Here is a 27,549-nt window from a genome sequence, read left to right as displayed (position 1 = left end):
TAACAAGAAACCACTTTTATTGGAATGTCCACAGAAGTAATGCCAATCTTGAGGTATACAAATGGTTCAATCCAAAGCATATACACATGAATGTACACGTTACTGTGAAAATATGGAAGGGAAACTGTTAATGTGCTCATATTCACTGAAAGTTGAGGCACATCCATACTATAAAAGAATGAAACCTTTTTGCAAAACCCCCCAATCCAGAACAGAAATGTAACAATGACTGCCTTTAAGGTACAGTAATTGGTGGAAAGTAGGTCATGGTGACCTAATTATGGTATGTGACACTGCTATCCGTAGGTATACGGTTTGATAATTCTACACGAGTTGATAAAGGAAATATGCCCTGGACAAAAAAAACGTTAATGGACGGAGGAACAACAATATACTATAATACAAGCTGTCAAAGATGGGTGTATAAATATGACTAATTATGTCACTCAATACAAAAATTGTTTATGGCGGGTTGTGAAGATTGAAGTCACTGTAAGACAAAGACATGGGTGACTGCATCTCCATCTCATGCTCCAGTGCCTCTAGGTCAGCTTGTGTAATGTTTCCACTGATGTCCAGCCAGTCGGCTATCAGTGATGATGACAATGGACTTTGCTCTACTCGGTTCCTGAAACGAAACAAAGAAACACAAGGGATCATAATAATGATGATGTAGGCCATTTATCTACTTGTTGATTAACTGATGATTCAAGCCTAATGCATCTCCAGGGCATGCAACTTATGTGTCTGTCTTAAACGTTACTTGTTTAGTGGTGTGGGCATTATTTTATATCTGGTGGGCTATTGCATTTGTTTCCCCTGTGTATACTGGATTATAAACAGGAATTTTGCAGAATGAAATGTCTCACCTAACCTAAACTGATTCATGTCGCTTGAAGCTGCATCCACAGATGTTCATTTCAATGCATGTTAAAATCGAATTAAAAAAAAATAAAAAAATAAAAAATTCCTGACATACATTGTGGTGAATTTTCATAGGAGCAACTACATGTATAAACCAAGTTTTATTAAACTAGGACTTAGTTTGTTAAAAACGGAGCTAAACGCAAAACTTTAATATTGAGCTAATCACAAAAACTGATACAGAAAAGTAATATCTACATGTATATCTCACCTTTTTACCTCCTACAAGTGAGACAAACATGTATGGTGAATGTAGAACAAAAATATTGCCCGTTACCTCCTGTGTGCAATCTACTCTAGAACAATCCTTAGGTGTGGTGAGAAACCTATCACAACATAGGTTACACTTATATGACACTAGTTACACTAATTAAAATTTAGACAAAAATGCAATACGGTCTTAAGAAATTGGGATGCACACAGAAATAGCACAGACCTGTTAAATTGGGCAAACTTTGCTCATGTCAGATGATGGACATGATGCTTGGTCCTGTACTACATTTTAGTCAATCACCATTTCTTAATAATTCTGTAAATATTCCCAACAAAAAAGCTGCTTCACATAAAAAGTAAGCTAGCTCTCTTATACATATGCCCTGGGTCAGGCCACTGGTCATACCAGAGACCCGACCCAGGATGGATATGCCTGAACCTAATGGATGTGGGCATGGAAAAACGAGTTGGATGTATACCATACTCTCTACCCTCTAGGTCATCGTACAATGTGGCTGAAATAACAGCTTTTCCCCTTATTTTTTATGGTCTGCAAGATAAAGAGAATAACTAGTTAATGACATCGGATATCTCCTTTATCCTGTGAAGGTAAGAATGGGAAATTCCGTGACTCTTCTTTTCCAAGCAGAATTTCTCATTCAGCCTGAACAGGATAAAGCAGATATCCGATGTCATTAACTAGTTATTCTCTTTATCCTGCAGACCATAACAAATAAGGGGAAAAGCTATTATTTCTGTTATTGCAGCCACATTGTACGATGACCTAGAGGTCAAATGAGCGATTTTGTAATGTTGGCTATGCTCTATCCATCATCATATTCTGTCAATAGAAACAGTGGTTGCAGGATAAAAGAAAGTAAAACTTTACAACATACACATCAATGTTTTCATGGGCATCCACCATCAAGGCATCAAGATCAGTTCCAACTCCATATCCTCCTCCTGTTCCCTTGGGGGTTAGAGACAGCGCCGGTGGGAAGGGATCTGCCATACCACTCTTCATCAGCTGTTTGCTCAACAGAGCAATGAGATCGTGGTGGTTGGCAGGCACCTGTAAAGATAAAACACAGGATAGACTTTGAACTGACAAGATAGAAATGAAATGAAAGCTTCTTTAACGACACCTCAGTACACTGTCATCATGTCTTAATGACAACCGATGGAACTGAGAAGGAGCCTAATTGACTAAAATGTTGCAAATTTGCATACTCGTAGTGTAATGCAAATATACTTGCAAGGACTGTGTGACTTAAAGGGACATACCCTAGTTTTTAAACACTAAGGCATATATTTGACTATTAGAGCCCTTTTTTGATAACTGAAATCATACTTTACTAAGATTTTATTGTTTAGATTATCCATTTCCGTACATTCAATGTGTTTTTGGTCATCCTGGGGGTTTTAATATCACAAAATACCTTTCTCATATTTTTAAAAACACATGTGCGTCTGAGAAGTAACAGTTATGGAGTCGAGTTTTGGTCTATATTTAGAGGGTATTTCATCATTTCAAAGTCACAGACTCTTATTTCACTCAATTGTAACTTTATCCAAATGTGTTACAGGTTTGTAGATTAACTAAACTTGGTGTTAATTTTCACAGGTTGAAACTAGGGTTTGTCCCTTTAAAGAGACCTTTGTGAATGGATCCAATTCACAAAGCTGTCATAGATAGGCAACATCACATTGTTATTGCAGTCATTTTGCATTGCATTGCGAGATCATAAAGTTGCAAGAATTTTGTAAATTAGACCCCTGGTCTTCAAAAGCATATTGATCAGTTTGTCTAAAATTAAATTGAAGACAAATCTAGCAGAATATAAGTAGACTAAAATGGCCACAATCTTAAAGACATAGTATTTGAAATCTGAAGGTTCATTAAAAATATATTCATGGTTCTCATAACTACCTGAACGTAAATTAAGTTCAAAATATTAAATACTAATTTCACTACACTTTTCTTACAATCCTCTGCAAATATACAACTAAATTAATGTAATATTATGTACATGTAAGCCTATTTTAATAGACAAAAGCTTATATGATGCCATAATACTAAATATATAAAGTGACTTGTACATAGTACTTGTTATAAATTTGTCTTCAATGTTGTTCAGTTTCATAAATATTGATCTTAAAATTTAAAGCTGTCTCATCCCTAATGTAGTAAGTGCTGAATTCAGCCAATCGCTATAAGTTGTGACACTATGTGTTAATTCCCTAATATTTTTATATTCATCTATATTTTATTATTTTATAGTACAGTTTAATTAGCTTTAATAGTTTTTTGCTTTTACCTCAGGTGCCCTTGGTGGAGGTGAACACTTGATCTTCAAAGTTTGAGGCTGCCTGTTAGTTGATCTTTGAGTCGGTGATGTTATCCTATCCTGTGTCTTTTGTTCCTGAGGTAATTGATTCTCATGCTTTGCGTGTCCATCAGCTAAAGAAGCCTTCTGTACGTACTGATCAGTGTTTGCAGGTGTCCAGGCACTCCTTCCACTCACACCTCCTCCTGCTACTGCTGCTGTTGGATCATACCCAACAGGACTAGGATTGTTGTGGTATGTCTGACACACATGCTCAGAGCCAGATGTGAAGTTAGTGAAAGGCTGCTGAGATGATGTCGACAGCAGAGTCTGTTGTGATGTCGATGCTGCAGGTTGTGGAGGAGGAAATGGATCACCACCAACACCAGCAAACATCCCTTGCTGCTCAGCATGGTGCTGGGTGAACTCTCCTCCCTGTGGACCAGACTCATGTGAATAAGCATCAGGCTGACAAGTGGACCTGGAATTGGAAAATCCCTGAGGAAAGTGAAAAAGTGTGGCATCCTGTTGCAGGAAAGCGTGTCTCTGAAGATCTGTGGCTGGAGCAACAAGTGAGGAAGCGTCTCCCTGACCGAAGGCCGGGTGTCCTCGGACACTGGTGACAGGAGGCACAGAGTGACTAGCTAGCTGTTGTGAATCCTGAGAGAACAGAGAATTTGACGACTGTCCTTGATGTGACTGGTCCATCTGAGAGTGACAAAGTTCATTATTTTGAGTCATCTGGTTGAACAAATTCTGCTGCTGCTGCTGTTGTTGAGGAAATATATGATGCTGCTGCTGCAAGCCAGACGTCTGTGTATGTAAGCCAGACGTCTGTGTCTGAAATGGCAAGTTACTCTTACCTGCAGACTGAAACATGCAGCTCTGCAACTGATGTTCTGGCTTCTGTACAGAATCATGTTCCATGTTTGCTGTATTAGAACCAGCGCCAACCTCAGTGGAAGGACACTGGAAATGACCCGTAGATATAACATGTCCCGCAGGAATGTCTGACTTTGTCTGCAGAACACCTGTCTGTGAATGCACCAGTGAATCGTGCACCACCTGTGAAAGAACGACACTGGACACAGAACTAGTTGCTGGCAGTATTGGCTGGACTATCTGTCCAGTGGACTCCTGCTGTGGCTGGACGTTTGAAACTATGGGCTGTAGCACTGTCTGACTTAATGAAGTGATGATGATTGTCTGTCCAGGAGCAGCAGCAAGGGGAACATTGGAGACCCCCACTCCTGTTGGTCCTGTTGGTACCTGCTGCATCTGTGACCACCTCTGTAACATTTCCTTATCCGCATCACTCAGAATAAATACTGTCGTGTCTACAAAAACAAAATACTGGTTTTCAGATTTGTTTGTAATATGACCACAGAAGTAAAAGCAAGTAATCAAGAACTTATCATCAAGTTTGCATCACAGGAGTTGGAAGATGCCTGTGGCTGAAGAATGAATGAATGGATATTTAATGACACCCCAGAAACCAATACTGTTGTGCCAGGGTTGGACCATAAATACCGGAGACAATATTTCAAAATCTTAGGTAACCAGAAGTCGGTTCACGTAAGTTTTACTTAGGTAACCGATTGTTCGGTTATGTGAATATAGTTCTCATAACCAATGAGTTATATATAGGCCTACTTAATCTTAAAACACTTGAACTACAATTCTGTGCTACATTGTTTGATTAAATGTTTTTAAAAACAAACTGATTTTTTTCTTTCATTAGTGATATATGGTACTTTTAATTTTAAAATGTAATTGTTCACCACATAACCAATTGTCCGTTCAAGTGATTTTAAAGTTATGTAACCGACATGCGAACAGAACAATGGTGCTTGTGAAATATTGTGCCCTGTAATATTAGTAGTAGACAAGATAAAATTAATATATAATTTTAATTAGTTAAAAAGCTTTTGATGGTAGCAAAGACTGAATAGTGCCTTTAATTTTAATGAAACAATTAGTAGCACAGTAAAGGGTTAAACTACCCCAAAAAGATAAATTACCCTCAGTGGTCATCCAAAGCTACTGGAAGAAGTCTGTTTTGTCACCCAAACTCCAAAACACTGTTATTTCTAACAGTGCATTATAAAATCTTTCAAAACCCCTTAAAATGAACATAACCGATTTGAACAGTACACCATCATTCCACAGAATGCAGCAAGAAACAATCTATACTGGAAGTAATACATATTATTAATATACCCCGTCATAAATGTAAGATTTTCATGATAGTCTGCAAACAAAGCTTGTTTGATTGTTTTTGTTTAACGACACCACTGGAGCACATTGATTTATTATAATTAATCATCGGCTATTGAATGTCAAACATTTGGTAATTTTGACATATAGTCTTAGAGAGGAAACCTGCTAAATTTTTCCATTAATAGCAAGGGATCTTTTATATGCTCCATCCCACCAACAGGATAGCACATACCACAGCCTTTAGTATACCAGTCGTGGTGAACTGGCTAGAACGAGAAATAGCACAGTTGGCCCACCGATGAGGATCGATCCTAAACAGGCAAGTGCACTACTACTGGGCTACATCCCGCCCTTCTGCAAAACCCCCACAGAAATGGTTAATAAATGTTTAATACTTTTGTTTTCTTTCACTTTCTTCTTCCTCTCCAATGCTCTATCTTTCTTCTTCTTTCGTTTTTCTTCCCGTTCTCTCTGTCGCTGAGCTGCAGTTATAGGTTTTTTCTCTCCATCATCACCAGTAGATTCTACATACAAAACACTAATATCAGTGAATAAAAGAACTTAAAATAAAGTCTATTGAAATATATTGCTCTTATACAACTTTGTTGGCATTATATCATTTACTAAAAAATTGCTTTTTTATTGCAAGTAATACTCACAAAAACGTATTAAAAATGGCTGTAAGCTAAACCAGGATTTTTAAATTAAGCTTTTGGCTATAAATTTTTTTGCTTATAATTTATAAATGAAGGGTCCACGGGAATAACCTAAGATGTTCAAACAGATAGTTAGTACTTTAACAGTTGTGTATGTCAAGGTCACAATGAAATAGGGGTGCAACGATACGGTCAAAACCGTATTGTGATATATTGCGATATAAGAAACTGTATTGCAATATGTATTGCAATATAGTTGATATTATTTAAATTTAATATTTATGGGTTGGATTTTTTTAATGAAAACAGAAGGCATAATTTTTTAATGATCTTTATTAGTTTCAGCTGTCAGGCTAAATGTTTTAGGCCATATTTTTATTTTTTAACACAATACTAGTCTACTAGAACACCGGTGTGATGGTATCAATCTATTTATAAATTGTCACATTCGGAAATCCTTACTATCGGGCTATTCCGTTGCTGTTTGCTTGACACGGAAATGTACGTATTGAGTCGCAATGTTTCGACAGATCGACTGAACCAAAGCCGAGGTATTTTGAACGATCGGCCGAAGTATTCCGAGTTCAGTGAAAAACAGCGAAGTGTGATTCTCATTTGTTGGTTTATTTCTTTGAAGATGATAGCCGTAGCCGTATTCCAACGTAAATGAACAATGAATGATAATGTGCAAGTAACAAAACATTCATTTGTAATTATCATTAACTGGTTATTTTCATTGGACTTTTAACACGTTTTGTTTAGAAGTTAGAACCAAGTATAACCGACCTATCACTTCGTATGCCAACAAGTAAGCCGACTATGCTTGACGTGATTGTTACATTTCCTGTCATCACCAATTAATAAAAAGATGTGGTTTTTGTTTCTTTGTTTGCTTGCCTATTTCATGTCAAATAAGATACAAGGAAAAAAAATAGCGTATAAAAATCACGATACGCAAAACTGTACCATGGTTCGTATCGAGCTGATCAATTATCGTGGTATACCAGTATACCGATTTATCGTTATAGCATTACAATGAAACAAAAAATTAAAAATCTATAATTATGGTACGCCATTAAAAGTAGATGGTAAATTATGCTTACTTAGGCATAAATATTCCACATTGCAGAGTTGTAAATGTTAGAATAGAAAAATATCACCTTACTAAAAATGTGACATCACAGGTTTTTCCCCCGTGGACCCTTCAAATATACATAATGTAATATGTATTGCCTATATATATATATATATATATATATATATATATATAGAGCTAGGTTTACAGAAATCCATTGCAGGAGGTAAATGAAATAGTTAAATGAATCTTTATTTTGCATATTAGCATCATTTTCTACAAGACATATTCTTTAAAAGAAACCCAGCTTTGCCGTTCCCCTTGCTTTTATCTTGCCTTGGAGGTCAACTTTTCATTAAAAATCTATTTTCTAGTTCTTATTTCTCTAACAAAGTCTGGTGCTTGTAGCCATCTATATTTTAAACATCTGCCATTCTCAATTATCTGTGTTGAATGCTTAATTTGGCCATTAAAAAGAATCATGATAATAAGTATAATAACAAGGCTTGTGTTAAATGATAAATACCACAATTGCCAAAATCATCAGCGCAACTTACATTGATAAATTCATCATTTCTTTAAGGCAGTAGAGGGTAATATTTAACTCTTTTTTTGATGGTTTTTCATCTACTTTATCCTATCCTCTATTTCAAAACATGGAAAAGGGTATACCTGCGAAAGCCAATATGCAAGGAAATCAAGGAAATACATTTATGGCTATTGTTACTGAAAACTAGGGGTGTCACCGATGCATCACGATACAACTGCCAATAATTTGATACACGATACCCTTGTTTGTGTATCGATTTATATTTTGACTATGCATTGATTCCAATTTTAATTTCGTATCAATTTACCAACATCAACTGGTACTGACACATAGTTATTGACAAGTTATTTACTTAAGGAAAAGCAATGAAGTGGACAGATAATATGTGCCTGCTTATCTCAATATGTCTATGATATGAAGTCTCCACATTAAAACTGATTTATCAGTGTTTCATTTTCATCATGTTTATTTCTTATTATAAAATACTTCACCTAAGCTTCAACTTCTTGTTTTACTGGGAAAACACTGTGAAACAGGTATCGTGATATGTATCGTACCACGGGTTATGTATCGTGATACGTATCGTACTGCGGGTTATGTATCGTGATACGTATCGTACCGCGGGTTATGTATCGTGATACGTATCGTACCGCGGGTTATGTATCGTGATACGTATCGTACCGCGGGTTATGTATCGTGATACGTATCGTACCGCGGGTTATGTATCGTGATACGTATCGTACTGCGGGTTATGTATCGTGATATGTATCGTACCACGGGTTATGTATCGTGATAGGCACCGTATCGTTAAGTAGGTGTATCGTGACACCCCTACTGAAAACCTACCAGTTCTTTGTCTTCTTTCGCTGGCATTTTGAAGAGCTTGTTTAATGCGTGCCTTGGTTCCCAGGGAGATGGTCACATTGGCTGTGTCTGACACCTCGGCTGGTTTGTTCTCTTTATCAGTCTTCTTCACGATCGGCACCGGTTTCAATTCTAGGGTTTCTGATTTCCCCTCGGAAAATTTGGCACTGAGCATCTCGACGTCAAAAGTCAGGGTCGGCAGTAGGGTGCTGGTGTCCACGGTGACTGGCGACTTCTTTTTCTCTTCAGGTTTCACTAAGAGATCGTCAGTAGAAAAGGATTCTCCTGTATCATCTGGGTATGATGGTTCACATGATACAGTTTGAAAAAAATCCTAAAATAAAACATGAATTCTAGATTTCTTAAAACTATAAAATATAAAACAAATTCCGGATTTTAATGCCATCTGAATACTGTTCCTCTGTTCATTTCAACTGATAAATATCTCATAAAAGCCCTCTATGTTTCCTTTGTTTTTTTTATGAAAAGATTACAACAGATGGAGTACTGATACTTTTCATGACTCTGCAAGATTTGGGGATTTTTTTTTAATCCAAGGTCATTTTCACCCTAAATTATTGACAAAATAACACAATTCTGATACAGTAAACCATAACATACCTATTGTTGAAATATACAAACACCTGGGTTATTTCATTTCTAAATGTTGAAAGAAACATTTCCACCTAAACCCTTTAAATAAATATTTTTTATACATCATATAAATGGGCCTTGGCTGAGAACAACATGCATGAAATAATATATAAATAAATCAGTGATCAGAAAAGAAAGTTTTGTCTTTAAAGCTCCTCAGGCAAACATTTTACCAATTGAATTAGACCACATCCCTGTCAGTAATAAAGCATTTGCTTGAGATGTGATGGGTCACAGGATCGACCCCCTTCATTGGACCTATTTCATTATCCTGTGCTCTCTTCAGTATGCCATGTCAGCTTTATTAAAGGTGCTGCTCTCTCTACTGTTAAATCATACAAAAGATCAACTGATGCTAATTTAGAGCAGTAGCCTCTGCAGGTTCTTTAGACAAAATTGTTAAAATTTCATTATGTTCAGCATGTGCTTACATGCAATTTGAAAAAAAAGGAAGTAATAGAAGAGAACCCACCTCATTGGACCCATACATTGACTGGAACCCCAACCCCATTCCCAACCAGTGCAGCATGACTTGTATACCAAAGTCTATGGTATGTACTGTTCAGGGGAAAGCGCATTTAAAAAGATTCCCTGCTGCTAATGAAACAACACAATGGTTTTCTTTTAAGACCTACATGTCAAAATGTTTGACATCCAATAGCCAATGATTAAAAAGTCAAAGTGCTCTAGTGATGTCGTTAAACAAAGCAAACTTTAACTTTATCACTGATCTACATTTTACTCTCAGCAGAGAATAAAGTTTAAGTCTTCTTTGTTTAACGACACCACAAGAGCACATTGATTTATTAATTATAATTATCAGCTATTGGATGTCAAACATTTGGTAATTAAAAAAAAAAAAGAAATGTTTTATTTAACGACGCACTCAACACATTTTATTTACGGTTATATGGCGTCAGACATATGGTTAAGGATCACACAGATTTTGAGAGGAAACCCGCTGTCACCACTATATGGGCTACTCTTCCGAATAGCAGCAAGGGATCTTTTATTTGCGCTTCCCACAGGCAGGATAGCACAAACCATGGCCTTTGTTGAACCAGTTATGGATCACTGGTCGGTGCAAGTGGTTTACACCTACCCATTGAGCCTTGCGGAGCACTCACTCAGGGTTTGGAGTCGGTATCTGGATTAAAAATCCAATGCCTCGACTGGGATCCGAACCCAGTACCTACCAGCCTGTAGACTGATGGCCTACCATGACGCCACTCATATTTGGTAATTATGACATATAAAGAGACAGGAAACCTGCTACATTTTTCCAACAGTAGCAAGGGATCTTTTATATGCACCATCCCACAGACAGGATAGCACATCCCACGACCTTTAATATACCAGTCATGGTGCACTGACTGGAACGAGAAATAGCCCAATGGGTTCACCGACGTGGATCGATCCCAAACCAACCACTCATCAAGCAAGCACTTTACCACAGGGTAACATCCTGTCTTTTCAACAGTATAAAAGTTTGTTTTCTTTAATGACACCACTAGAGCACATTGATTTATTCATCATCGGCTATTAGATATCAAACATTTGGTAATTTAGACATTAGTCTTAGAGAGGAAACATGGTACATTTTTCAGTTAGTAGCAAGCACCCCTTCAACAGAAAGAAAGAAAGAAATGTTTTATTTAACGACACACTCAACACATTGTATTTACGGTTATATGGCATCAGACATATGGTTAAGGACCACACAGATATTGAGAGAGGAAACCCGCTGTTGCCACTTCATGGGCTACTCTTTTCGATTAGCAGCAAGGGATCTTTTATATGCACCATCCCACAGACAAGGTAGTACATACCAGTCATGCTGCACTGGCTGGAACGAGAAATAGCCCAATGGGCCCACCAACAGGGATCGATCCCACACTGACTGTGCATCGAGCTGTACCACTGGGCTACGTACCACCCACCCTTCAACAAAGAATAACGACATAATGACCGTAAGTTGTGCATCGAGCTGTTTCTTTTCGATGGGAGGACATGGAGACAAGACGAGCGGGTTTGTTTCAGATTTGGGGGCGGGCCGGAGCACAGCGTTGAAGCTGAAAGTGGGGGTCCTCGGCTGGTGGTACTCCATGATCTCCTTGTATATCACCTCCCGCAGAATGTCCTTGTCCATATTCTGAAACACACGATGGCATCAAGTAAGTCAAACACTAGCACCAAAACAAGAAAATATACATGTATTTATCAGAAAGAAATCGCTGTATTATGTAGCATACAAAGAAAAACAAATATTGGAGTATTTCTCAAAGAAAATCATAAATATGGGATAGGATCAAGCAGCAGGGCTTGTAGAATTTTTTAAAAATCCACTAGCCATGGGATCAGTGATTAAAATGTTTTACTAGCCACGATTAAATATTCACTAGCCCTACTTTACTTTAATTAATTAATACAATTTTACTAAATAATAGTGAAACCTGTTAAAACTGGATTGTGCCGGGGACCTATAGACCGTCCCACAGGTAACGCCTTTTTTATACTACAGAATTTACTACATGTTCTTTATTTCTGAGACAATTATTTTCTAAATTGGACACAAAAATAGTATGTTTTTGTTATTTCCAAAACATGGTACTTCTTCTTATGTCAAACAAAACTGAAATTATTTCCAAAAGACATTTTTGTAGGAGGATGAGATGGACTATAAATATATTTATCCGAGAAAAATCCCTGTTTAATAATAGTATGTAGCATATAGAGAAGAACAAATCTTGGGAGTATTTGTCAAAGAAAATCATAGTACAGTGAATCATGTTGAAACTGGATCAAGTCGGGGAATATTTATCGGATTTAGGCAGGATCTGGTGTTTAGGGTCATATTTTAGAATTTAAAAAATTTGCTACAATGAATCTTGGTCAGTTCTGACAGGGTTCCGGTTTATTCAAGATCTAGTATACCTGAGCGTAACGTTTTCATAAAATTTAGTTAACATGTGTGACATCAAACTAATATATGCTAATTGTGATGACATCATATTACCGATGGAGGCAACTTTAGTACTGTGATTTACTAAAAATCGAATTATAATGTTATTTTAAGAAGTGTTATAGGATAAACAGAACTCACTACTCATGTTTTTTAATATGTAAAATATCAACTTCGTCTAGTTCATCAGTATTTGTCTCAGCAGAGCCTCAACAAATATTGATTGTTAGACTCGGTTGATATTTTTCATATTAAAAAACACTTGTGAAAAAAAGTGCTGTATCAGTATACATGAATATTTAAGTCTAGAGGAAGGCAACAATTATGCAGACACTCTTAATTTTTTTTTATTGTTTTAACGACACAGAATTATTAATCACCGTCACATTTGATATTTCTGACATATAATCTGAGAGTGAACCTGCAACATTTTTTAATTAGCAGCATGTGACAGGACAGCACATATCATGATCTTTGATATACCAGTCATAGTGCACTGTCTGGAACGAGAAATAGCCCAATGGGCCCACCGACTCTCGAGTGCCACAGGTTGGTATGGTATAAAAACAATCAAAAAATGGATCCACCATGGGGGTTTGATCCTACAACTTAAGCACCTCAGGCAAGTGCTCTACCTATGCAGCTACATAGATGTTGCCCCTCTACTAAAATGGTTATAACTTTAAGAATGGTTTCCACACATACCTCGGGGTGGGACGTAGCCCTGTGGCATCGGTGGACCTATTTGACTATTTCGCATTTCAGCCAGTGCACCATGACTGGTGTATCTGCTATCCTGTCTGTGGGATGGTGTATATAAAAGATCCCTTGCTACTAATGGAAAAATGTAGCAGATTTCCTCTATGTCAAAATTACCAAATGTTTGACATCCAATAACCAATGATTACTAAATCAATGTGCTCTAGTGGTGTCGTTAAACAAAACATACTTTCCACACATACCTCCTTCTCGAAGTCAAATTTGAAAGCTGGCACACAGATGGGTTCGTCATCTGGGTCGTGGTACTTGTTGAGGAAGAGGTGTTCCAGAGCCTTGTCCACGGAAATCCGGTTAGCCGGGTCGATCACCAGCATCTTACTCAACAAGTCTACAGCCTTCTTACTCGCCTTCGGAAACAGCGTCTTCCACGGAATGGCCGTCCTCTGACCAAGCTCTGCATGAAAAAGTAATTAAAGAGAATTAATGATTCGAAGAATTATACTGCTGATGGTATTATGGTACATCATTTATAGTATATACTTCAAGGGTTTTAGCTTATACCAAAAATAAAGTGATAAATGTTGAGCACAAAATACACAGGGTTCACCCTGTACTTTGCCAAATTAGCCAGTTTAGCTAATTTTTATACAAAGTGGCTACAACATTGAGTCTTTGGTCTAATAAAATATTGCTTAAATTAACCACATTTTAATAAGTTACAAGGAGATAAGTACTACACTATATCTGCAAACTGGCTATACCAAAATTCGTTCCAGTTTGAGCCCTGAATACATATGCCCAAAATAATCACTCCCTATTTAAATACAAACACGCTGAAATGTAAAGTTTTAATTAGATGATAATAACTTGCAATGCATTTCTGAATAGTCACAACTCTCCAGCAGCTGTTAAAGGGACATTCCTGAGTTTGCTGCAATTTTTAACGATTGTAATTACATATCAAATATATTTGTCTGCATGAAATATTAGTGGCTGTATATTAAACGTGTTTCTGATTGTTCTTATATTTGTAGTAGGTTAAATTTCATTTTATTTCCTGAAATATATTTTTTATTTAATGACGCACTCAACACATTTTATTTATGGTTATATGGCGTCAGACATATGGTTAAGGACCACACATATTTTTTTAGAGGAAACCCGCTGTCGCCACATAGGCTACTCTTTTACGACAGGCAGCAAGGGATCTTTTATTTGAGCTTCCCACAGGCAGGATAGCACAAACCATGGCCTTTGTTGAACCAGTTATGGATCACTGGTTGGTGCAAGTGGTTTACACCTACCCATTGAGCCTTGCGGAGCACTCACTCAGGGTTTGGAGTCGGTATCTGGATTAAAAATCCCATGCCTCGACTGGGATCCAAACCCAGTACCTACCAGCCTGTTGACCGATGGCCTAACCACTACGCCACCGAGGCCGGTTGAAATTATTTGAAGACCAAATCCAGTTTGGGCTTCTTACAAATATTGACATGACCAGAAACACATTGAATACACAGACAACACTGATATTCTAAACAAGAAAATATATTTAATATGTAATTTTTCTCGTAGAAATATTTTACTTTTCAGAAACATCTTACAATGCAGCAAACTCAGGAATGTCCTTTATAGACAGTATGGAACTAAAATGACCTTGCTGTGCTCAGAACAGAAACCCAAAGGTGGATTTGATCCTACGACTGACGCACCCCAGGCAAGTGCTCAGAACAGAAAAACACCCATTGTGCCTATATTAGTAAGATCTAAATCCCTGTAAAGGTAAGTACATTTGTATTTGAGTTTTAATGACATCTTAACCACAATTTTTACAAAATGCACATAAAAATAAAACCCTTTTGTGATTGCCAAAACATTTTTCTCCATTCCTTTTTCACATCAAGTCACACTGACATTGTTGACCAAAACCATATTTAGTGCAGGCTGTGACTAGATCAGGGCTCGAAACAGCGGACTGCGAAAAGCAGTCAATTTTTTTGACACAGCAGGTAAAATACAAATTCACCTGCTAAAATTACCAGAAAAATGGCAGGTAATTTTTCAAAAGAGAAATGTATGTACGATAATCTCATCTTCTACTTAGCTGAGGGTGAGCTCATAATACATTTTAATTTTAATTTATAATGCTCTAAAATACATCTCAGAGGTCGTAATTTTCCACACCCCATGCTGTCTTATTTCCAGTGGTCGATATTTTTTCTTAGCAGGCCATACTTTACTTCCTATTTCGAGCCCTGTAGATATCGATATATATATGTTAGTTAAAACTGATCGAGAACACTCACTTTTGATGATGTCTCTGATGATGACGTTCTGACAGTTCTTGAGCAGCTCATCGGATGGAGACCCCAACAAGCCCACAATTAGCTTGATCTGTGAGATGTAGTCTTTGCCTGAAGAAAAAACAAAGGAAAGGAATGTTTGTTTAATCCGTGGCCATTGGGTGTCAAGCATATTGCGACTGTAACACTTGCTGTAGTGTCAGAGAAGAAACCTACTTCTGCTACAGGTTGCTCCTATGAATTAGTAACAAGGAGATATATCAAAATAATATTTAATTGCAATTCTCAAAACAAGGGACTCTTGAGGGAGGGTGCGTGGAACAAATATGTAACACATAAATAAGGCATATTAATTTTCATTCTTCTCCCCAGGTAATGTTTTTTAACATTAAGACCCCCCACCCCTCTAAAAGTATGTAATGCTTGTCAATCCCCCCCCCCCCCCCCCCCCAGTGCTGGAGCAAATCCTCAAATTTGGGCAAAGTATAAAAGTTACATTTAATGGATATTTTACCCACAATATTATTCCTGGACAGTTCTTGTGCAAACTAAATAGTTACAACTACATTGTAGGAGACGGTCGTATATTTAAAGCAGGGCAACAATCCTGCCATTTATGTTTATGTATGATATAAAACATGCGTCTAACTGAAACCCAACATAATTAAATCATATCATGAATAGTGTATATTAAAAGATCAGTTTACATAAAAACAACCCATTGAAAATTAGGTATTTTATGGGGAAGTGGACTCAATGCTCATTTGTGTTTTGGATTGTTTTTATGGAAATACAGGATTGTAATGGTTAAATTAATAAAAAACAAAAAAACAACAACTTACAACTGAATTTTACAGTTCACTACAATATCTATTTTAACTTGCCTGGAAACAGATGCTTCCGACCGAGCATTTCAGCAAAGATGCAGCCAACAGACCACATGTCTACCCCTGTACCATACTCAATCAATGATAGGAGGATTTCCGGCGCACGATACCACCGAGTCGCAACATATTGAGTCATAAAAAATGCAGGTTCATCGCGTTCATAGAATATTCCACGAGACATGCCTGCAAAAATAAAATAATATGGTAAATAAGTTACTGAAAAATAAAAATCACTGGCATTTAAATGTACAAAGATTTACCCGTTTTACCAAAATATCCAATTTTTATATGGATCAAAGTCTTCAATTGTCTAATAAGATAGTTTTCACATTCTCCAAAGTCATCAATTCTAATATAGTAGTCTTCACACAAAGCAAAATTTCTAATTCTATGTCGAGTTCATACTTACCAAAGTCACCAATTCTAATGTGGCAGTGTTTACACTTACCAAAGTCACCAATTCTAATGTGGCAGTGTTTACACTTACCAAAGTCACCAATTCTAATGTGGCAGTCTTTACACTTCAAAGTCACCAATTCTAATGTGGCAATGTTTACACTTACCAAAGTCACCAATTCTAATATGACAGTCTTCACACTTACCAAAGTCACCAATTCTAATATGGCAGTCTTCACACTTACCAAATCACCAATTCTAATATGGCAGTCTTCACACTCATCGATGTCTTCAATTCTAAGTCACCAATTCTATGTTCATACTTACATGCACTGAAGTCACCAATTCTGATATGTTCATACCTACATGTACAATTCGCCACGTGAGAGCCAGAAGGATGTAAGTGCATCAAAATTCATTTTTAAAAAGCCGAGATAATGAAGGAAAACTGTTTTTCTTGATCAGTAGTTAAGATGTCGAATTTATTTTAATGACAATAAAAGATGAACATATTTACGATTTCTTGGATATTTGCGGTATTTATAGCATATTAGGTGTTTTAATTATTTGCTTAAATAGTTGTAGTTATGACAGTTATTCATGATTAAATTAAATGCGTCACTTACGACCAACGGTATATCAAGTAAATTTAAATATTTATTCTGAAAGAAACATCACTTCTAAAACATTTCAGTTTTGCAAATCACATATTTATTTTTAAAAAGGAGAATGCTTGTAAATAGAAAATATTTAGAAGCAAACATTCAAACAGGAATACAAGTAGAAGTATGTATTAATAAAATCACCGCTTAAACAAAATATTATATTACATGAAAAAAGTTATTTTACTTTTATTAATAATACGATAAATAAAATCAACCAAAAAAATTAATAATAATGTGAAAAAACTACTCTGACTTGTGAAATCCTTTTTTTCTTTGACCGACCCCTGAATTTGTGTGACCTTATCTGGTGCAGGGTTTCTGCCAGAGGGTAAAATGGGTATGGTACCATACCCAAATATTTTTGAAGAATTGTTTTTTTAAGTTAACTTTTTGACAAAATTAATAACTCTTTATCATTACTGTATGATTTTCTTAATTCTAACCCTAAACTTAACCCATTTTCTTTCTGAGGGAGAACCCCCCATATCTCTGTTGGCTGTGGTTGCATTCAATTCTATAGAGCCAAAATTTCTATCTTGCAGAAACACTGTGGTAGTAGTGCTCCATGTTCGCTGTTTGATGATGATGCATCAGAACCAGACAACTTGTCCATACAAAACCTCTTTTTCTAGGCAAGTATTCGTTCCTGATGAGTCATCAGAAAAGATGATGTAATGTTGTGTGCAGTGTTCTTTCCGTGTTCTCTGCACCATGGGAGTCCTTTTGCAGATAGTCCCTGGTTCTGCTGCCTCAGGGTGTACTTCACTAGTTTCAAGAATACCTGGTTTAGCAGCTAGTGCAACAGACAAACCAGAATAGTTAAGCAAACTGAAACTGGTATCCTTTAATGAAGAAACTATGTTTAGCAGCTTATTGGTTTGGGATACACCGGGTTCAAGTGAAGCTCATCCAAAGGCTATAGGGTTTACATTTCCAATGAGGGTGTGTACTGAATATCGAATCCAGAAGTAGTGAACACTATACCATGTCCACCTGTTGAGTATGCAGGATTCTCTCCAGGTTATATCGAGCGAACAGTAAACCCTACAGCTTCTGCTATGTGTTGGGTGTACTCTCCGGGTTCTGTTGTGTGTTCAATGCCACACTCCTGGTTTTGGTGTATATTTGGTGATCTCTCTGGGTTCTGTTGTGTGTCCAGTGATCTCTCCAGGTTATAATGTGTGTTCAGTGATCTCTCCAGATTATGTTGTGTGTCCAGTGATCTCACCAGGTTCTATTGTGTGTTCAGTGATCCATCCAGGTTCTGTTGTGTGTTCAGTGATCCATCCAGGTTCTGTTGTGTGTCCAGTGATCTCTCCGGGTTCTGTTGTGTGTCCAGTGATCTCTCTGGGTTCTGTTGTGTGTCCAGTGATCTCTCCAGGTTATAATGTGTGTTCAGTGATCTCTCCAGATTATGTTGTGTGTCCAGTGATCTCACCAGGTTCTATTGTGTGTTCAGTGATCCATCCAGGTTCTGTTGTGTGTTCAGTGATCCATCCAGGTTCTGTTGTGTGTCCAGTGATCTCTCCGGGTTCTGTTGTGTGTCCAGTGATCTCTCCGGGTTCTGTTGTGTATCCGGTGATCTCTCCAGGTTTTATTGTGTATTTGGTAATCTCTCCGGGTTCTGTTGTGTGTCCAGTGATCTCTCCAGGTTCCGTTGTGTATCCGGTGATCTCTCCAAGTCCTATTGTGTGTTCAGTGATCTCTCCAGGTTCTGTTGTGCGTCCAGTGATCTCTCCAGGTTCTGTTGTGCGTCCAGTGATCTCTCCAGGTTCTATTGTGTGTTCAAGTTCTCTTGTGTATGCTATGTCATGATCATGGTATGTTGTATGTGTGTTCTGTCAGGTTCTTCTTCAGGTTCTGTTGTGTGTACTATGTCACGTTCAGGTTCTGTTGTGTGTGCCACGTCATGTTCAGGTTTTGTTGTGAGTTCTCTATTATGTTCAGGTTCTGTTGTGAGTGTTATATCATGTTCAGGTTCTGTCGCAAGTGACTGGATAAAAACCGTGGTATGTGCTGTCCTGTCTGTGGGGAAGTGCATATAAAAGATACCTTGCTGCATTAGAAAAAATGATGACTATGAGTCATAATTACAAAATGTTTGACATCCAATGTGCTCTAGTAATGCTGTTAAACAAAACAAACAAATAAACTGTCGCACGTGCTATGTCATATTCATTTTCTACGGTGATTATTTTCTCATGTTCAGCTTTTTGCTATGTTATGTTCAGGTCTTGTTGTCATTGATATGCCAAGTTCTGTTGTGTATGCTATATGTCATGTTCAGGTCCTGTTGTGTGAGCTATGTTATATTCATGTCCTGTTATGTGTGCTATGTCATGTTCAGCTTATGTTGTGTGTGCTATGTTATGTTCAGCTTCTGTTGTGCGTGCTGTTGCTTAGCTTAGCAACTGATTTAAGGTGTCCATAGTCCATATACCACTAGGGTTTCGAACACGCCTATCCCCAAGTCCGGCCTCCAATAGGATCAGGGGTCTGACTCAGGACAGGGATATTCTGTTGCAAATATTTGTTAACTGTAAAGTTAATCGAAGTTCATAGATCTTGCTATCATTTATGTTGAGGCCACATTCACTTTATTCGCCTTTTAACCTTACATCTGATTACACTGTCTTTTGTTACTGGACTTTGTCCTGCATAACTTACAATGACGTTTGTATGTGCAATATTGTTAATCCATAATGCCTACATTAGGGAAATCCTGTAGATCTTCAAAGGCTGCTGAAAGGCGGAACTTGATCACTGTAACATATAATTAAATACATGTACATCCAAAATCAGTGTGATTATGCTTACACTTTGGTCGTATATGCCACATACAACATTATTATGAATTAAAATTGTATCTACAGATACACATTACATGTTGGAAACTTTGCTTCAATTAAAAACATTTCAAAATAGATATTTGTTTTTCAAGAAAATTCACCAAAACATGTTTATTATTATAATTATGGTGCACATAAAATAGCAAACCATACATGTACAAACATTAATGTTACTGCAATTCCTATTTATATATACAGACACCATTATTGTACATGTGCCAAATGGTTCCTTGCATGCAGTACCAAATGTTTTTCTTAAATAGACCGGGCTCTCACAACGACAAAAGTCATATTATTTTTAGGATTCAAGCACATAAAAATATTGACATAATGCATGCTCTATTGTACTTCGCATTTGTAATTTCTATCACAGACCGAAAACAAAGAATACATATGTGTCGTATTTGGCACATACGACCTATGTCAGACATAATTATATAACAAACTGTATTTAAAAAGGGTGTATCTACCACACACGACCAGTCGTGTTCACATAATGGACAGCAAGCAAATCGGAGGAAAGTCGTATGTGTCAGTTACATCTATTTTCGTGCAAATTGGTATCTGTGATTCACTTATGACCATTTAAATCCTTCAGTATAAGCGATGCAATTAGGGACACAGCTAAGATTTTTTGTGACAACATGTAATCGGGGATGGCGATTCCGAATATGCAAAAAAGACGTTTTAGGTCGTATCTACCACTTACGACCTTTTAGCTCTCACGCGACAAATTCTAACATACATGTACATGTAGAAATCTTCACTTATCAAATTCACCAATTCTAATATGGCAGTCATCAGTTACCAAAGTCACCAATTCTAATATGGCAGTCTTCAGTTACCAAAGTCACCAATTCTAATATGGCAGTCTTCAGTTACCAAAGTCACCAATTCTAATGTGGCAGTCATCAGTTACCAAAGTCACCAATTCTAATAATTCTAATACGGCAGTCTTCAGTTACCAAAGTCACCAATTCTAATATGGCAGTCATCAGTTACCAAAGTCACCAATTATAATGTGGCAGTCTTCACACTTACCGAAGTCACCAATTTTAATGTGGCAGCCTTCACACTTACCGAAGTCACCAATTCTAATGTGGCAGTCTTCACTTACCGAAGTCACCAATTCTAATGTGGCAGTCTTCACACATACCAGTCACCAATTCTAATGTGGCAGTCTTCACACTTACCGAAGTCACCAATTCTAATGTGGCAGTCTTCACACTTACCGAAATCACCAATTCTAATATGGCAGTCTTCATACTTAATAGTCACAAATTCTAATGTGGCACTCTTCATACTTACCTGTCACTAATTTTTAAACTAGTGTGGCAATCTTTACATAAAAATGTACAAGTCACCAACTCTAATATGGTAGTCTTCACACTTACCAAAGTCACCAATTCTAATGTGGCAGTCTTCATTGACAAGTAGATTACTTGGCTTCAGGTCACGATGGATGACATTAGCCGAGTGGATGTACTTCAGACCTCGGAGAATCTGGTACAAGAAATATCTGATGTGCTCTTCAGTCAAGTCCTGGTCTGTATAGATGATTTTGTGAAGATCACTTTCCATCAAGTCAAACACAACATAAATCTCTTTAAAATCTTTATACGGCTCGGACGGCTTCAGAATTTCTCGAATTGAAATGATGTTGTCGTGTTTGAAATGCTTGAGAATCTTAATCTCTCTGTAGGTCCGTTTTGTTAACGTCAGCGCTTCAAATACGTTCGGGATCTTCTTTATGGCAACTTTGTCATTAGTTTTCTTGTGAATAGCTGAACACACCACACCATATGCACCAATACCGATGTTTTCGAGGGCCTTATAGTCCGTGTTTTCGAGGTCAAACTTCACGTTCAGCGATCTCTTCTCCAGGTTTTTCCGAAACTGTTCCATAGCAGCCTTATTTTTCAGTGGAAAGTTACTGGCCATGCTGTTTTAATGTCAGGAAACAATCATTCTGAAATGACAAAGAAAGAACATGACCATATACATGTACATGTAATAATACAATTACCTCTGCAAATTTTAAAAACAATTGGCAAATTTTATTTTATTTTCGAAAACAAGTACATTTAATAATTGAAATTTTGTTACAAAATAACAGTTTCTGCAATTTTTAAAGTTTTATAGATAATTTGGCACTGTGAATTTCTAAAACAATTGGCAAATTTTATTCTAATTTGGCAATATAGTTTCATAAAATAATTAATATTAAACATATAAAACGTTAAAAAAGTTTTAGCACACTGATTTATTAATCATCGGTTAATGGTATAAAATTAGGAAATCAGTGTTCTCGCTGCTCCATTTTGCCGCCCTCCTTTCAGGTTCCCCGCCCTCCTTTATTTTTGAGCGCCCCTCTTTATTTTCCAGCACCTATCTCCGCTATTTCCAAATGCACTTTTTTCCACACAAAAAACGATTAGTCTGCACACTGGACATCAAAGGAAACAAGCCGCGTTATGTACAAAAAAGCAATTGACAAAACATTTACGACAGTTACCGTAACGTAATTTAACAGCCTCTATTTTGTCCAATATCTGTATCCATTTGTATGTTTGATAGACACAATAAAAGTTATATTTTATGTAAGAAATGAAAACATTTTATTTTTTACGAATTTGGCAATCTCCGATTGAAAAAACCCTTATTTGGTGCCAAATTTGTCACGTGATCAGAACGGTCATTCTGTCTTTTGTTTCCACTAACTATCGTTTGATATTTTGTCCTCAGTTGCAGATATAATTGGTTCAAACTGATGATTTTTACTTTCTGTTATTCTGTTTATTCAGAAGTTCTTTATAAAATATTGTAAACTTTTCATTTTGAGGGGATATGAACGCTTATAAAAACAACGGAAGTGGTAGTGTTTATCATTAAAATAATTTATCTTGAGTGCCAAATAATATATACACCGCCTTTACAAAAACTAAACTTTTTATCAGCTGGCGATAATATTTTATCACAGCGATCGATTCATTCGATGAAGATGGAAATAGAAAAAATTTATCTGACATTAGGAGATCACTTTACAAACAATTTTATTGTTTTTCATATATCTTGAAATTATCATCTTCGGTTCAATTAAAAGACGAGTCTTTTTATAAACCCCTTTGCACTTTTTTGTAGGCAAAATAAGGAGTATGTCTTTTCTCAGTCTACCAACACACAACAATATGATAACCAACTAAAACTGACCCCCCCCCCCCCCCCCCCCCTTTTTATATATATATATATATATATTTTTTTTTTTATAGGGTGTGGTGAGGAGCGGCTGCCTTCCTTTAATTTTCACCCAGCGAGAACACTGGAAATCCAATTTTTACTTATTTTTTGTTCTTGAAGTGATAGTTGGTTAATCACAGAGCTGCTTAGTATCAAGAGGTCTAATTTTATCAAAATAACCTTATGTAGATAATGCCAAAAATATATGGTCCTTATATGATTTAAAATAAATAGCTTTCTGCATATATCTGTTTATATATTTATTAAAACTCAGAATGCAGCGTATATTTTTTAACCAAACAATTTGACCATTATAACCATTCATTTGCTCAACTTTTTACACGATTGCAAGACAACATAATTGTTATATTCGTTTTCCTAAAATGTTGTCTGTTAACATTGGTTCTTGAGAGCTCCATTTTGTAATTTGCTTTAAAATATTTAAAATATATTTTTTTGTAAATTATTATAACTTAAGTGCATGTTTTATTGAACAATATACATCTTTTGATAAAACACTGAACAAATTTATGCTGGAAACTTTTTGCTGTAAGTTATACCACTTAACATATCACCCACTGAAACAGGTTACCTAACTAACAATATTTACTGTGGGTCAGCCTATTTGCAGCCTTGAGTCCGAACGTCGCCCGGAGACAGAAACAGAGCCCGAATGGTAATGCTGAGGTGTACATTGTTAATCTTTGGCACAAAGATACACCTCAACATGATGCAATTATAATATATGTTAAAAAAAAAAATGTAGGAAAAATATTTTTTAGAAACAAATTGCATTTTTCATATTCGGGCTGTACATAACGAAATCTGTATTCACCGTCTGAAGAAGGAAACATCCATTAAGTGATTAAATATGACATATACAATCATGGGATTTGGCATGACGATACCTATCAGTATCATGTATTTAAATATGTAAAAAATAAAAAGGTAAAAAACCAAACATTTTTAGGTATCCATATTGTGAGAATGTTTTAAAATGTATTGTGTTGAGGTGCATCTTTGTGCCAAATATGAACAATGTACACCTCATGACCTTGGCATTAACATTCGGGCTCTGTTTTTGTCTTGGGGCGACGTTCGGGCTCAGGGCTGCAAATAGGCTGACCGCTTACTGCTGATGCATGCTAGTTTTTGACGCATGTACAGTAAACTTAGTACTTAGCAGTTAGCTACTTCGAGGCCAGTTTAGTATAATTCATGTGACACATGATGTGAAGTGTAGAAATACTAATAAAAAGGAAGGTATTTGAATAACAACTGTCTGCTTATAAATATTGATATGCTTTAGAACCGAATACTTATGCTCACCGAAACTGGTCCACCCATGGTATTTTAAATTAAATTAATGTTTTGATTAAATCGTAATTGTACTAATTCGTATCGAAAACGCATGACACATGGTTTTGGTGTCACCACCGTAAAGATTTTTTTTAATGACCATAAAAGTGTACGAAAACCGTAATACCTACAATGGCCAGAGGTTTTTGGAAAATCGAAACGAAGAACAGACAGAGCTTCACAATTGTGAATGAATGAAAGGGAAATGTCCATCTTCCTACTCCGATGAACCAGAAATAAAGGGAAGTAATTCATTTTGCAATGGGCATGCTCGTTTGGCAATTCCAGAAATCGGAATAATCGGAATCGCAAGTGAGAGTCGCAGAATTAAGTTCCGACTGGATTCCGACAATTTTAAACTTGAAGCCAATGAAGGTGGTGTGAACATAATCCAAGATAGCGGATGCTAGTGTATGCTCTCAGAGGTCAGAGGTAATTTGCCATTGAAATCCACTGCGAATCTGCATTTACTCTCTCTCTCTCTCTCTCTCTCTCTCTCTCTCTCTCTCTCTCTCTCTCTCTCTCTCTCTCTCTCTCTCTCTCTCTCTCTCTCTCTCTCTATATATATATATATATGATCTCACCTGGATATAATATAATCTGTCCATACAGGTGGAGCAGCAAGTTACAAGCACAAAACGTCATTATTAAAATGTTTAAACATAACGTGCAGCTCCAGCCACTGAAAAATATAAATCGTTTTAATTCTTCCTGCAGCGGGTTTCCTTTCTCATTATCTGTGTGGTTCTTAACCATAAGTCCGACACCATATAACCGTAATTATGCGTGTTGGGTGCGTAAATGTAAATAAAATATTCTTTCCTTCGACTGGTGGAATTATAAAGAATAGTTCTGACTGATTTCCGACCGCCCAATCGAGCGCACCCACATTTTTTTTTTTTTTTTTTTTTTCCTTTTTCTTTATTTTGTAATTCCCCCAATATAATCAGACTTTCAATGTAATATTGAGCAGGCTGTGTAAAATATTTTCGGCAATTATTCCTTTTTAACTATTAAATTACACATCACTTACAGCGCGTAGCAAGGGGCACATGCTATTGTGAAGGGAGGGGCACAAGCACTTTTTTGTTTTGGTATATATATACAGTAAGACAAAAAGAAGAAAAGAAATGGTTTATTTAACGACGCACTCAACACATTGTATTTACGGTTATATGGCGTCGAACATATGGTTAAGGACTACACAGATATTGAGAGAGGAAACCCGTTGTTGCCACTTCATGGTCTACTCTTTTTCGATTAGCAGCAAGGGATCTTTTATATGTACCATACCACAGATCCCAAATAGACCGCACATCAAGCGAGCGGTTTACCACTGGGCTACGTCCCGCCCCAACAAGACAAAAAGAAGTAAATATTTTGGGAAAGATATCCATCTGTTACCTCGACACCCTTCATTATATTGATATAAAGAGAGAACCTCACCCTAAAACATGCCATAACCCTTCCCCCAAATTTAACTAAGATGTGTGTGTGTGTGGGGGGGGGGGGGGGGGGGGGGGGGGTGGATATTTTGGACCTCAAGATGTGGCAAGTACAGGCGTTCACCCACACCCTAACTACACACACACACACACACACACACACAGAGAGAGATGAGAGAGAGGAGGAGAGAGGGGAGGAGAGAGAGGAGATGGGGAGAGAGAGGGAGAGAGAGAGAGAGAGAGACAGCGGGAAGAGGAGAGCAAAGAGAGACACAGAGGGAGAGACAGGACAATACAGAGAGAGAAAACATAAACAGCAGAGGAAAGAGAGAGAGAGGAGAGAGAGAGAAGAGAGGAGAGAGAGAGAGAGAGAGAGAGAGAGAGAGACAGACACACACAGAGAGGAGAGAGAGAGAGAGAGAGAGAGAGAGAGAGAGAGAGAGAGGAGGAGACAGATGGACACACACAACAGATACACACACAGCGGAACAGATACACAACACACACACACAACACACACACAGACACACAGACGGAGAGACAGAGAGAGAGGAGGAGAGAGAGAGAGAGAGAGAGAGAGAGAGAGAGAGAGAGAGAGAGAGAGAGAGAGACACACACACACACACACACACACACATACACACATAGACACACACACACACACACCGGATCCTACATGCCTGGCCAGACCTTCAGCCCAGAGTTCCACTGCTTTTGTTTTTTTAGTAACCTATATAAACAGCGGGTTCTTATCTCACATCCGAGGATGAGTGCGTCGATAGAACAAGGGGCGGGGTGTAGTCCAATGGTAAAGCGCTCGCTTGATGCGCGGTCAGTTTAAGATCAATGCCCGTCGGTGGCCCCATTGGGCTATTTCTCGTTCCAGCCAGTGCTCCACAACTGGTGTAACAAAGGCTGTGATATGTACTATCCTGTCTGTGGGATGGTGCATATAAAAGATCCCTTGCTGCTAATCGAAAAGAGTAGTCCATGAAGTGGCGACAGTGGGTTTCCTCTCTCTATATCTGTGTGGTCCTTAACCATATGTCTGACGCCATATAACCGTAAATACAATGTGTTGAGTGCGTCGTTAAATAAAACATTTCCTTCCTTCGTTCTACTTACCAGGTTTCAACTTAGAGTCCTCATCACTCTGAATGACTGGTGTCGTTAGTCTTGACATCTGTTTGAACAACGAGGGGCTGAAAATGCACATTTTAATATTAATTTGATTTTATCCACA

The 27,549-nt window shown here is 37.3% G+C and overlaps 1 protein-coding gene across 4 annotated transcripts; it reads right to left on the bottom strand.

Annotated features, from left to right (window-relative positions):
• Positions 1–27,496, bottom strand: LOC121368486 (mitogen-activated protein kinase 7-like). 4 transcript variants are annotated; one of them, XM_041493221.1, is made up of 12 exons: positions 27,432–27,491; positions 25,446–25,543; positions 21,660–22,234; positions 16,353–16,538; positions 15,472–15,579; positions 13,408–13,619; positions 11,453–11,635; positions 8,812–9,163; positions 6,080–6,208; positions 3,456–4,801; positions 2,034–2,209; positions 1–628 (listed from the first exon to the last, which is right to left on the bottom strand). In XM_041493221.1, the coding sequence occupies exons 3-12, from the start codon at positions 22,204–22,206 to the stop codon at positions 463–465; spliced, it is 3,405 nt and encodes a 1,134-aa protein (XP_041349155.1). In that variant the 5' UTR covers positions 22,207–22,234; positions 25,446–25,543; positions 27,432–27,491; the 3' UTR covers positions 1–462. The 4 variants fall into 4 exon arrangements, with proteins under 4 accessions (XP_041349155.1, XP_041349157.1, XP_041349154.1 ...); XM_041493223.1 differs by lacking the exon at positions 25,446–25,543 and having other exon boundaries at positions 27,432–27,496; XM_041493220.1 differs by lacking the exons at positions 25,446–25,543; positions 27,432–27,491 and adding an exon at positions 24,993–25,108.
• Between the last annotated feature and the right edge of the window lie 53 nt (positions 27,497–27,549).

The sequence above is a fragment of the Gigantopelta aegis genome, chromosome 3 (genome assembly GCF_016097555.1).
Source record: "Gigantopelta aegis isolate Gae_Host chromosome 3, Gae_host_genome, whole genome shotgun sequence".
NCBI lineage: Eukaryota > Metazoa > Mollusca > Gastropoda > Neomphalida > Peltospiridae > Gigantopelta > Gigantopelta aegis.
Note: the sequence above shows the minus strand (reverse complement) of the source record. Positions and strands in the feature narration are given on the sequence as shown.

Bases quoted from the DNA above. Each gene is read 5' to 3' on its own strand.
- LOC121368486 (XM_041493223.1), bottom strand. From the start codon at position 22,206: ATGGCCAGTAACTTTCCACTGAAAAATAAGGCTGCTATGGAACAGTTT. The intron at 15,580-16,352 runs GCAAGTTAAAAT...TTTTTTCTTCAG, and splicing joins TCGGAAGCATCTGTTTCCAG to GCAAAGACTACATCTCACAG. The intron at 629-2,033 runs GTATGTTGTAAA...GTTTCGTTTCAG, and splicing joins GCCCATGAAAACATTGATGT to GAACCGAGTAGAGCAAAGTC.